This window comes from Vulpes vulpes, chromosome 1, assembly GCF_048418805.1.
Source record: "Vulpes vulpes isolate BD-2025 chromosome 1, VulVul3, whole genome shotgun sequence".
NCBI classification, from domain to species: domain Eukaryota; kingdom Metazoa; phylum Chordata; class Mammalia; order Carnivora; family Canidae; genus Vulpes; species Vulpes vulpes.
This window is the reverse complement of record NC_132780.1, coordinates 53,819,106-53,832,430: the sequence shown is the minus strand read 5'-3', so window position 1 is coordinate 53,832,430 and position 13,325 is coordinate 53,819,106. Positions and strand designations below refer to the sequence as shown.

Below are 13,325 nucleotides of genomic sequence, written 5' to 3'. Positions count from 1 at the left end.
CTCTGTGACTATCTTAAAAAAAAAAATCCTGATGCCTAGGCCTTACCACAGACCCAGGAAATCAGATGTGCTGAAGGTGGGGATGGGAAGTACTTAGATACCTGTATTTTATAAATCCCCATATCATTTTAATGGGCAGCCAGAATTGAGACCAGCCAACCTGCAGCAGTGCTTTCCAGTATTAATATGCATAGATCACATGGGGATCTTTCTAAAATGAAGATTCTGAGCCACTAGATCTGGAGTGGGCCCAAGACCCTGCATGTCTAATAAACTCCCAGGTGATGACAGTGCTGCTGATCTAGTTACCACCAACATGTGGTGTGCAAACCAGAAGTATCAGTGTTCTCCTGAGAGGAAAGCACATTCTTAGAGAATCAGAAGCCAGGTAATTGAGTTGCCCCTGGGAAGCACTGGGAGGGTATGCCTGTCTTCTGCGATTTAAGGAAATTCTTCAGATGATCCTGAGACCCACTAACATTTGAGTACCAGACTGTGTCTTGATGTTTAGACATCGTCAATTTGGCACCTAATTATGTGGCAGGTTGTGTTTTCTCTAATTGTTTCATGTAGACAGGTGTGTTAAAGCTTCTCCAGCACTTGCATTGAGCTGGAAGGCACAATGCTCTCTTCTTTTCACTGAGTTTCCAGAGCAAATTCCCTTTCATTCCAGTTAGCAGAAGAGGAAGAGAACACAGCTCTAGGTGCACACTTCAGCTCCTGCCTCCAAAGCCTCTTTGTTCACTAAACTGGCGAAGCTCCTGCAGGTGACGCTCTATGGTTGCAGGAATCACTTGTAAGGAGCTGATTTATTGAAACCCTGATAGGGCAGTTTAAACCCTGTGAAGAGATACCGGAACTCACCTCGAACTGCTGTCCTATCAAAAAATCACCCTCTGTACTACTTCTCTTTGTTGGCAAGCTTTAGTTAGTGGTTTTCTCTCCATTAGGCAGCTCAGGGGAGTGCTATTTAGAGAACTAATTGAATTCTTGCCAATTTGAGGCATGGTCCAAAGCTATTCCAAATCTTGGGATTTGCCATGTTTCTGTATTTACCAGTCTTCTAATAGGCATAGTTTTGATACTTCCTTCTGCTGAATATATGCCAGACATTATAACTGTATACATGAGTGCATATCATAAATATGGAAGTACGTGCTTCTTGGCATGGAGAAGCTACACCTCACTGCTCTGATGCAAAGGGGGAAAAAAGGAACTAAAAACTTCAAACTGAATATGCATATATTTAAAATCCTACAAAAGAATTAAGGTATTTTAATTTTAGAAATTCTGTTTATGCAATTAACAATGAAAAAGCCATCCATTTCTTCCTGTCTACTAACTCTACCACCAGCCCCCTTCCACCACACCAAGTTTGAATACTCCCTCTTTCCAGTTGTTGAAAAAATTATACATAGAGCATTAGCACTTCTGGCTACTTGAGGAATAGCATTTTCCTGGCCCTTAGCAATTACTTATCCACAAGACCGGATGAGGTTAATTAGCAAAGTAGAAATTTGTGGGAGTGCATGTAATGATAGGTGATAATGTGTTGAAAGGCCAAAGAGGAAAAGTTGGCAAATACGTAGGTAAATAAATACATATCATGTGCAAAAAACCCACAAATTATAGAAAGAAAAGTTCTTTTCTTTGACTTTTTTGAAAAACATTTCTTTTCAATAAATGTCAAGCTGAAAAGTTGTACAGTTTGGGGATATGCAGCATACATGTGGTGACCCAATTGCTATAGATACTCTACAGTGCGCTCCAGGGGAGCACAGTATATTTGCATACATTTTTGGACACAAGAGCATGTTTTATTCCCTAGCTACAGATGTCCTCTAGATTGCTTATGTGGGAATTTCTGGAACATTTATAATGTCATATTCTGTGTCTTACCTCTCGTACTTCCTACAATATGCTTGTTTCCCTCAAAATCCACTTGCTCCTCCTCTTTGGTTCCTCAGCTTCTGTCCCTGTCCATAATTCAGCTTCTGGCCAACAGGCATGTCTGCTCTTTTGTTGTTCTTTTCATCTTTTTTCCATCCGTCATCCATTTGAAAGCATTAATTATCTAAGATGAGTAGCATCGTGTCTCACAGAATTATACTTGGGCCATAAAATATTTCATAGCTGAAATCTTTGAACATCTGCCCAGGATACTTAACAGAAGTAAATATTCTATGTCGTTTCCCTCTTACAGTTTGTGGAGATGAATGCACAGGCCTCCTTCTTGATGACTTGGCTCGCCTGGAGCAGATGGCCATGAGTATCAACCTCACCGGCCCACTGCCCGCCCCATATAAAATGCTGTATGGTCTCGAAAATGTGACTCAAGAACTAAAGGTAGGTTGAAGCAGTCCAGCAAGAGCCAGGGAAAAGAGTACAGAAGTTTCCCAGGGGGCAGTGGCCAGAGTGGATAAATATGCTTCACATTGCCCCAAATCAAGGCAAGCAGCCAGTAGAGAAATTCAAAGACTTTCTGAACCAGTGTTTTTCAAATTTAATGTCATAATATACAGATTGCTATTAAGGGAAAGAGGCTTATATACCCTCAGTGCTTGGCCTAAATCAGCTTTATTATGTTACTAAAATATGTACACACATAAAATCAGGTATAGTTCCCTAATACTTATAGCTCTATGAGATCAAACCACTTTAATCCTTACAAAAGCCAAAGAAACTCAATAAAATTAAAATTAAAAACATTAATATAAAATAATAGATGATTTTTGCTGAAAGCAAATTGCTACTTGCAACAAGAATCTGCTCCTGACTGCTTCCGCACAGGTTCATTCATCAGTCTGTTACATGTAACTCCTACCTTTCCACGATATGAACTACGGAGCCCCTTGCAAGGAGTGCAAAAGTGACATTTGGCATCACTTGACAAGTTCACATGATTTATGTGCGCAATCTGCCACATGATCAGACATGCGTGCAGAGGTAGGTGCTGAGATCAGGTGGCCAGATCCATCTCTCCAGTGCCCAGCCTGAGTTCCAGAAATGCTTACATTAACATTTAAGCTTTGTGTCAAAATGAAAACACAAGATTAAAATTTTGTACTAGAGAGCTAGCAGACCTTTGAAGATAGTCCAACAAGAACAAATTTGAAAAACACTAATCTAAGATATTGTTAAAACTTTCGGTAGTTGGTGGGAAAGGAGGAAATGTTAAGGAAATTGAGATCTCATCTAATGAAAAAAAGATGGAAAGTGACTATCGGTATGCTATCGGTCAATGATCAGGGATTTTTTGAGAAATTCTAGGACGCTTCGGTATTGCACTTGGTTCCCTGGGAGTTTCATGGCTCCTATACTGTGGTCACTACCCTTGGGAAGCTTATAGTCTATGTGGTTAAAGCAATAATTAAACAATAAAAATAATCACCATGTGCTTTATCAAAATCTGACTTACAATGTTGTATGATGATTGGAGAAACAGGTAATACTTGGAGTAACCAGGGAACACATTATTAATGAGAGTGTAATTTGTGTTGGAACTTAAAGGATAGATACAATTCTCATAGGCAGAGAAATGTTGGCAAGGAGTGGAGGAAAAAAAATCTAAGATTTATTCAGTCGGCACTGGCAGATGCTCCTGTAGGGAGTATGTTCTGTAATCTGGGCCATGGCCTTGAAGGAAGGTATTATTATTCCTAGTTTCCAGAAGAGGAAACCAGTCATGATGACGGCAAAAATAACAAACACTTACGGATGAGTATCTCTGTGCAAAGCAATTAACTGACTAACGTCTAACATGAATTATCGTACACAAATCTTACAGAAACTGCAAGAGGAGGGAAAGAAGTAGCATATTATCCATGTTTTTTTTTTCAGGTAGGGAAATAAAACACAGAAAAGTTAAACGTGAGACTCAAAATCACATGGCTACTAGAGGGCAGAGGCAGGATTTGAATAGAGGCTCTATGACTTTGGGACCGATGGGAAGGAAACTAGCTTTGTAAAGCTCAGAGAGACAAAGTAACTTGCCTGGAAGGGCCCAGGCTGCCAGCGATGAGGCCTCCCTGGCCCTAGCCTCATACCCTTGCCATTGAGTCTAAGAGAGCATGTGAGCAGAGGCGGAGCTGTGAATTCCAGGGCCCTTCACAGGTTCAAGGGCAGGCATGCTAGTGGAGGACAAGGCTAGAACCTCGAGTGTGGACGACACCCTGAAAAGCTAGCCAGAGGAATCTGTACCTTGTAGGCCTCATATTCAGAAACGTGAGTTGTAATAAGGACGATGCTAACCGGTTACTGTCCTTAGTCCCCGCTCGTCCACGGTTTCAGTTACCCTGGGTCAGCCGTGGTTCACCAGCGGAGGACCCTCCTCCTCCTTATCATCAGGAGCTCAGTAGTAGCCGAGTGCTATGTCACAGGGCCTCGCACTGGAGGCGTTTTATCATCTCACTTCCTCACAAGATGGGTGAGTACCATCCAGTGAGATATTTTGTGAGAGGGAGAGACTACATTCCCATAACTTTTATTGCAGCATAGTCTTTATAACTGTTCTATTTTATTATTGTCATTAATCTTTTAATGTGCCTAATTTATGAATTAAACTTTATCATAAAAAAATTAAAAAATAAATTTTATCATAGGCTCATATATAGGGGAAAAAAACAGATATACAGGCTTCGATACTACCAGCAGTTTCAGGCATCTCGGGGGTATCCCCCGTGCACGTGGGAGGCTTACTATACATGGAAAGAATGAAGAGAAAGGAGATTAAACCAGAAAAGCAGATACTCCAGCAGGACATAAACAGTGTTTAAAATTATACACAAACACTGGCCGAAGTAGTGAAAGGCCCTAGCGGAAGAGCGTTTTAATCTGTGGCCACCACTGAAGCCAAGAGATACAGTCCTCTGTCTCCTGAGGGCTGGCCGAGTGTTGGTCAGAACAACCTTGATTTTCCTTAAGTTCCAGTCTTTCTTGACTGCATGTTAGTGTTGTTCTTCTATAATTTATTTAACACCTAGATACTTGGGGCCCCATTTTGACACTTAAAAATGGTAAGCAAGTTATTTCACCTCCTTGTTCATTGTCACTGCTCTCTCTGGTTCCAGCTGGAGAGCCCTCAGAACAGCCTTTGGACATGTCTCCATAAAGAGGGTAATAGAAATGAGTTGGAATATTTGGGTCCATGCGAGGTGTTCTGGGGCAGATGTAAGGAAGCAGGGACGTGGGCTGGATTGGGTGCTATTAGGAAGTGGGGGTACTGGATTGTTCTAACAGAAATTATGTAGAAGGGGGGAGTAACAGAGAAGCTAAAGCTGTGATGACCCAGATTCAACAGCAGATGGACTTCCGATAACTTTGTGGTCTGCACAGAGACCACATTTGGTCCAGATTTGGGTGCGTGTAGACGAGATTATGGAGTGGCCTCTTTTTTTTCATTCATCACTGTCACAGGGCGACCCCGTGTAGCATCACTGTTCTGTGACATTGACTGTGTTCAACGGAGGGAAATGGCCTCCCTGTAAGTGCCAAGCCGGCTCCTGAAGCGTCAAGACAGGCCGGTTGGTTAGCGCCCGGCCAGGTCCCTCCGTCAGAGGCTCCCGCGCTCGCTCTTTCCCGGAGGCTGTATCCCTGTCGGTGGAGACGGGGGCCTTGAGCAGCCGGCTGGGTTCCTCTGGACTCTGCCTCCCTACTGGCCACGTGATCTTGTGCAGGCCTTACCTTCCTTTGAGCCGAAGTCTCCTCAGACACAAAACAAAATAACATTTACCTCACAGCACAGTTGGGAGAACTGAGTGAGAAACGCAGCAAAGCCAGCCCGGCCCGGTGCAGTGTCTCTGTAAGTGACCGTTGGCCCGTGGGCCGGGGTGGCCCGCAGAGGCCTCGTCCCCGTGTGCCCAGCCGCCGTGGTCTCATGTTTCCCATGAAGGGCGAGAAGGTGAAACACGCCGTAGGTCGAGGAAAGCCGCTGTGTTAGACGCGCAGGCCCTGACGGCTGCAGAACCCTTGGCTCATCTGTGTCGGCCACACTCTCTTCCAGCACCTGCTCTCCCCGCAGCGGGCGCCTGAGCGGCTCATCCAGCTGGCAGAGGGCGACCTGGACACGCTCGTGGCGGAGATGAGTGAGCTTCTGACCAGGGTAGGTGGGGGTCGTGGGTCCTCTCACCGCGACGTTCGGGCCCACTGAGGCAATTTCCTCAGATTCCTGAGGTGGCAACCGTGTTGTTTCTCGTGCCCTGCTTCACGCGTGGGGCAGACGCCCTTGCCTTGCTCCCTCCCCAGACAAAGCCCAGGGCTTGCAGCATCACAGGAGGCCTTGACACCGGTGCTGTCAGGGGGGCGGCTGGCCAGAGCCGGGTGACCGCTACGTTTTGAAAATGCTGTCTGGGCATGTGGTGAGCGTTCATGGGTCTTGAAGGCCCGAGCCCTGCCTTTGGCGGAGCCTGGAAAAGGAAAAGCAGCCGCCGGACGCTGGCGACTCGGCCCGGTGTCTGCGTGGGGACAGGGACGCAGGCCGAGCGGTGCCCCTGGCCTGGGCGGCGCCGGGACCCGAGGCATTCAGGGCCCTTGGAAAAGTCAGAATGGAAGGTCTGTGGCCCATCTATTAGGCTTTGTCAGGGTGTTTTATTTATTTTATTTATTTAATTATTATTTATTATTTATTTATGTTTTTTTTTACTGGTGTTCAATTTGCCAACATCTAGCACAACACCCGGTGCTCCTCCTGTCAGGTGCCCCCCTCAGTGCCCGTCACCCAGTCACCCCCACCCCCCGCCCACCTCCCCTTCCACCCCCCCTAGTTTGTTCCCCAGGGTTAAGAGGAGTCTCTCATGCTGCCTCCCTTTCTGATATTTCCCACTCATTTTCTCTCCTTTCCCTTTATTCCTTTTCACTAATTTCTCATTCACAAATGAATGAGACCCTATAATGTCTGTCATCCTCCGACTGACATCCTCCGACTGACTGACTTCACTCCGCATCACACCCTGCAGGCCTGTCGTCCTGTCTGGGGTTCAGGCTTTGCAAACGGCCAGAGGCTGAAGCTTCTTCCTGCGAGGAGGCCGCCGCTGAAAACAGCAGAGAGCCCGCCATCGTGTGGCCGCAGGCAGGCACGGCGGAGGCTCAGGGCCTCGGCGAGCCTTCCACCGCCAACCAGTGGAGCTGGAAAGTTCCTACATAGGAGCTGGTGCGGTTTTGCTTGCTTGTTTGCTTAAGAACGGGCGCCTCAGGCCGTGAGGATGAGAAGAGCCACCAGCGGCCACACAATCCACCAGAGCCAGGCCCCGCGGAGCACCGAGCCCTTCCGCACTGCCCCGGGCATCCCGCCGGCCTCCCGGCCATGCTCAGCAGCGGCCCTGAGCTCACACACAGCGCGCTGGGCATTTTCAGAATCTTGCACCGGCGAGATACAGAATTCCTTGCCAGATCTAGTTAGACATCAACTAGAGGAAGGAGTACATTACCTCATGTTAATTTAATAGTTGGTCATTTTGTATGTGTTACGTAAATACAGCTAAATATGACATTTTAGGGGCGCCTGGGTGGTTCAGGCAGTTAAGCATCTACCTTTGATTCAGGTCATGTTCTCAGGGTCCTGGGATCGAGCCCCACTCCCAGGGCCTTGCTCGGCGGGGCGTCTGCTTCTCCCTCTGCCTCTGCTGCTCCACCCACTCATTATCTCTCTCTCTCTCTCACACACACACACACACACACACACACACACTCATTCTCAAATAAACTCTTAAAAAAAATTTTAGACTTATCATAGCAAACAAAGTGAACTCAACAAGCACTTACGAATGTTCCCCTGCGCTGAGTGTTTGCAGATGAAAGATATAAATGAAGCCCAGTCTTTGTCTTCAAGGAACTTCAGTCTAGTTTCTGTGTGTGTGTGTGTGTGTGTGTGTGTGTACATATGTGTTTAGACGTGGGGAGGGAGATATGGGACAACTGCGTGCACACATATAGTAAAGCATGAAGTAAAATATAGGAATAAGAAATGTACCTGAGAAACACAAGTGGAATAATCTCTACAAGGGTAAGTAGAGAAAATTCCATGGAACGGGGACATTTCATTTACTCATTCATTTTATTGATACTCATTGAGCATCTACCGTGTTCTAGGTACTTTGGCAGAATGACAGACACGGGGAACAGAGGAATAAGCAAAAGTGACACAAGCTTTGCTCTCATTGATCTGATTACAGCCTAATGAGCCACACCTTGAAACACAAAAAATATTTTACGAGGACACTCCGACCTTTATGATGTCTTAGCCTACATGTTTTCCTCTCTTCAGCAGGCTCTCCCGTACTGAATACATCTTTAAAAATAGACTTAATATGTTAGAGAGGTTTAAGGCTAAAAGCAAAGGTTGGACTGTACAGACGGTTCCCATATACCCCCAACCCTATAATACATAGTTTCCCCATTATTAACACCCCCCACCCCCAGAGTGGAACAATTGTTACCGTGAGTGAGGCCGCATTGACTATCATTCAGAGCTCGCCATGTACTTTGTGGTTGACTCATGGTGTCATACATTCTGTACATTTTCAGAAATGTTTAGTGATTCGTCTTCCTCATGATCGTATCAGAGAGTAGTTTCACTGTCCTAAAAACCCTCTGTGCTCCACCACTCAATCCCTCTCCCCTCTCATTTCCTCTCATACTCCTGGCAAACAGATCCTTGTACTGTCTCTATTGCTTTGCCTTTTCCAGAGTATCATATAGTTGGAATCACACGGTAGGTAGCCTTTTTGCATGGCCTTCTTGCATTCTGTAATACACATTTGAGCTTCCCCATGTCTTTTCATGGCTTGATTGCTCACTTCTTTTTTAGCACTGACTAATATTTTCCAGTGTCTGGTTGTACCAGTTTATTCATCCATTCACCTACTAAAGGACATTCTGGTTGCTTCCAAGTTTGGGCAGCATGAAGAAAGCTACTGTAAACATTTGAGTATGTAAGTTTTCAGTTCATTTTTGTAAATACCAAGGAGCTCAACTGGTGGATCATATGAGGAAAGTATGTTTGGTTTTGTGACGAATCACCAAACCGTCTTCCAAAGTGGTGGTACCATTTTGCATCTCATCAGCAATGCGTAAGAGTTCCAGTTGTCCAGCTCCTCACGAGCATTTGGTGTTGTCAGTGTTTTGAATTCTGGCCCCCCTCATGTGTGTGGAGTTGTATCTCCTTGTTTTAATTTATAGTTCCCTAATGATACGTGATGCTGAGCATCTTCTTGTGCTTATTTGCCACCTGTACGTGTATCGTCTTCGGTGGGCTGTCTGTTCAGGTCTTGCTGTGGACAAAGTGTTTGTCTCCTCCAAAATTCCTATGTTGAAATTCTAACCACCAGGGTGGTGATAATAGGAGGTGAGTACTTTGAGCAGTGATTAGGTCATGAGTGTGGAGCCCTCGGGAATGGAATTAGTGCCGCTTTAAAAGGAACCCCTATAGAAGAGAGATTCTTTTCCCCCTCGTTGCCTTATGAGGATACAGTGGAAAATGGTACTAGGCAATGAGTCCTCACCAGGCACCTAATCTGCTGGGGACTTGATCTTGCACGTCCCAGTCTCCAGAACTATGAGAAATAAACTTTAGTTGCTATAAGCTACCTAATATGTAGTATTTGGTTATGGTAGCCTGGATGGCCTAGAACAAGTCTTTTCATTTTTTTGTTTGCATTGTTACTCTTATTATTGAGCTTTAAGAGGTCTTTGTATGTTTTGGATCATAGCTCTCTATCAGATAGTCTTTTGCAAATATTTTTCCCCAATCTGTAGCTTGCTTTCTCTTTCCCTTGCCAGTGTCTTTCACAATGCAGAAGTTTTTTATTTTAATGAAGTCCAGCTTATCAATTATTTCTTTCATGGATTATGCCTTTGGTGTTGTATCTAAAAGTGGTCCCCATATTCAAGGTCATCTAGATTTTCTCCTATGTTATTTTCTAGGTGTTTTATAGTTTTGTATTTTATATGTAGGTCTATTATCCAATCTCAGTTCATTCCAATACTCTTTTTAAATAAACTTGTTATTTTAGAATAGTTTTAGATTTATAGAAAAGTTAAAAGATGATAGAGATTTCCTCTATACTCCATATCTAGTTTCCCCTACTGTTAATTTCTTGGTATGGTATGTCTGTCACAGCTAATGAACCAGCATTGATTCATCATTATTAATCAAAAACTGTACTTTATTCAGATTTCTTCAGTTTTCATGTAAGGTCTTTATATTATTCCAGGATACTGAGTTACACTTCGTCATCGTGTCTTCTTAGGCTAGGGACTGAGATTTAGACAGTCCTTATTTCTGGTGATGTTGGTAGTTGTGACAAGCTCGTATATTTTGTGGATTATCCCTCAGTTGGGGTTTGTCTCATGTTTTTGTGATCAATATGGAGTTATGGGGTTTTGTGGGAAATACCAAAGAGATAAAGTACCATTTTTATCATTTCATCATTTTTATTACCTCAAATTAAGAACCCGTGCAATCAATACATCATATTATCTTAATAACCTGGCTAAGTTAATGTTTGCCAGATTCTTCACTGTAAAGTTACTCCTTTTCCAAGACCATTTTTATCTGGGCATTCTAAAGATCTTATAACACAAAAAGCCTAGAGAGTAAGGCTGCTGAAAGCAAAGATCTCCTCATTGAAGTGAGAATGGGGGCGAAATGGAAATCCTCATGTATAAATGAATCTTGTCTCTAGCACATTTATAATTAGAAACATAACTACCATGGAGACCCTCAATACTCAAGTCAACATGATCAGTTCTTCCTCTGTGGTCAAGCCATATGATAATCAAAAGATGAATTGATATATAGAGAGAGCCATCACCAGAAGGCGAGATGGCTGAAATATCCAATAGTATACACCAGCACCTTTATCTGAGGACCGTGAAAGATCCAGTATCAATCCACCAGAGACTGAGAAGTCCGGTAGCCATGACTTCCACGGCTGCATTACAGGGACAGTGCCTTAAACTCCACATAAGCCCACATGCCTTAAACTTGGGGCCAAGTCTCACTCCCAAAGGCTGTGATGTAACTGGCCTGAGGTGCAGTGAGCCCGCTGCCATTGTCAAAAGCTCTTTGGATGATTCGGATGTCAGCCATGGCTGAAACTATTGAGAGTTGTAGTTGCCTGATAGTTCCAGCTCCCTTTTTACTGGAAAGTTCTTCCTCTGGTACAGCCAATCTTTTTGATCCTCCTTTTTTTTTTTTCTTTCTGGTTTGTTAGATGACCAGTTGTTCTCTAACACCTTCTGTAGATTTTTTAAAACATTTGGTGAGCCTCATCCTACAGTGCTGAGGTAGGTGTTGCCCTTTTTCTTTCAAGTGCTTATATATTTTATGCTCATTTTTTCCAGGAGCAAACTAGTTCTCTAACAACCTTTATAAAGAGAATCCAATTCCTCCCCAAACTAACACTTAACGTGTATTTTATGTAACTTAGTTCGCAAATATTACATAGGCAAAATATTACATAATATATCTCTCTCAGTGTATTTTGATTTATTGCTATTTGATCTCCCTCTTGGAATATAAGTGCCTTGAACATAGGAATCATATTTAGAATGTCTGAACTGTCCTACAGTATGTGTGAAGACTGAGATGCTTTTAGATGACAACTCCATTTACTCGATAGCTGCTCTCTTCTTAGCTCCCTCTTCTGTTTCTGTTTCATAGCCAAAGTTTTTGAAAGCCTGGGAGACAGGTCTGTATTCACTTCTCACTCCACTGAAATTTAGATTTCCTCTCCCAGCTTGCTACTAAAGCTATTTCTAGGAGATAACCAATGACAAGTTGGTCATTAAATCCAATGAAAAGTTTAATTTACTTGAAACCCCAGCAGCAATTGCCATTTTTGAGCCTCCCTTCCTTCTTGATATATTCTCCTCTATTTTTCTCTTAATTCTCTGTCCTTTGATTCTCAGCCTCTTACTCTGCCCATCCATTAAAAGTTGGTTTCCTTGGGGTACAGTCATCAATCTACATCTCTTCTCACATGTAAGTTCTTTTTTGGGCTTTAATTGCCATGCATATATTGATGATTCAAAAATCTATATTTTTAAGACAGACTTTATCCTCCTGCTTCAGTCCTAGAAACCTAACTACTACCAATTGGACATCTCAAATGAAACTCATCATCTTCCTCTTAAAACCCATACTTTTTCCTATTTAGAGGATCTCAGGGATTTGTCCTCCAATATTTAGCCAATCTTCTTCCGCAAAATGAATGAGTTACCCTTTACCTTCATTTTCAACCCAATCCAATTCCATTTCTTTCTATGACCTCTCTTCCTAAACCATATCCAACTCCAGCCAATTATTAAGCATATGACAGAGTGAACTCTCCAAATCACAGACATGATCATGCCACTCTCCTTCAAATTCTACGACATCTCTCCATTTTACTCAATATGGCATATGATGCTCTCCCACTGTGGTCAGATTCTTGCTTAGCTATGCAGTCTCATCTTTCCCTCAACTCATCATGGTCTGGTTATCTGGACCTTGATGCATTGAATAGATAAGCCAGAAAGCTAGAAATTTTCCTTGGTCCATTTTCTTCCTCATTGTACTCCCACTTATTCAACCCATCAGCAGATGCTTCTTGTCTAGATGTCCTCTCCACTCCTCAGCTCTCATTCAATCTCCGTAATCACTAGTTTGAAATTACCACATTGGCTTTCTAGCTACTCCCCCTGCTTTTACTCTTGTTTTCCTTCCACTCTGTCCTCTACAGTGTAGCACTTTAGCTATTGCAAATTTGACGATGTCCCCCTAGTGCTTAAGCTCTTTCTCCCAACTTCTCATTGCTCTTGGGTTAAAGGTTCACATCCTCTTGTTGGCCGCATCTCCTGCCATCACAGCTTCTGGCCATACTGCCTTTCAGTTACCTCACCCCATCACAGAGCTTGCCCATGTATTTTCATTGGCCTTTGAAGTAAATCACATTCTCCTATATTTGGTTAACATCTATTAATCCCAGTTCACCTTTCAAACCCCAGCTCATGGAACCCTGCCTTATGAGAGATATTTTAGATGTGATGAGACTCCTCCTATAGCTATTTTATACCACTGTGCTTATTCTTCAGTTTGTAATTATAAATTTATTTTCATGATCATTCAACAAATACCTCTCTACTCTAACAGACTATAGGCTCCAAAAGGGCAGGGGGTATGTCCTTAATTTTTTTTTTCTCATCATAGTATCACCAATATCATGCACACAATACTTCAGTTATATTTGTTTAATCAACTATGAATAATTTAAATAATAGCATTTGAATAACTAGATGACAGGTGTAAAAACTCAAAATAAGGATTGATATTTAATGTCTCTAAAATA

At 43.2% G+C, this 13,325-nt stretch overlaps 1 protein-coding gene across 2 annotated transcripts in view; it reads left to right on the top strand.

Annotated features, from left to right (window-relative positions):
* Positions 1 to 13,325, top strand: part of LAMA2 (laminin subunit alpha 2) — a 580,166-nt gene that overhangs the window by 428,339 nt on the left and 138,502 nt on the right. For both annotated transcript variants that reach the window (XR_012002712.1, XM_072764558.1), the window contains 2 exons: positions 2,204 to 2,346; positions 6,002 to 6,100. Coding sequence is in view for 1 of the 2 variants with exons in the window: in XM_072764558.1 (XP_072620659.1) it covers positions 2,204 to 2,346; positions 6,002 to 6,100 (242 nt within the window). In the remaining variant the exon portion in view is untranslated. The remainder of the gene's footprint in view (positions 1 to 2,203; positions 2,347 to 6,001; positions 6,101 to 13,325) is intronic.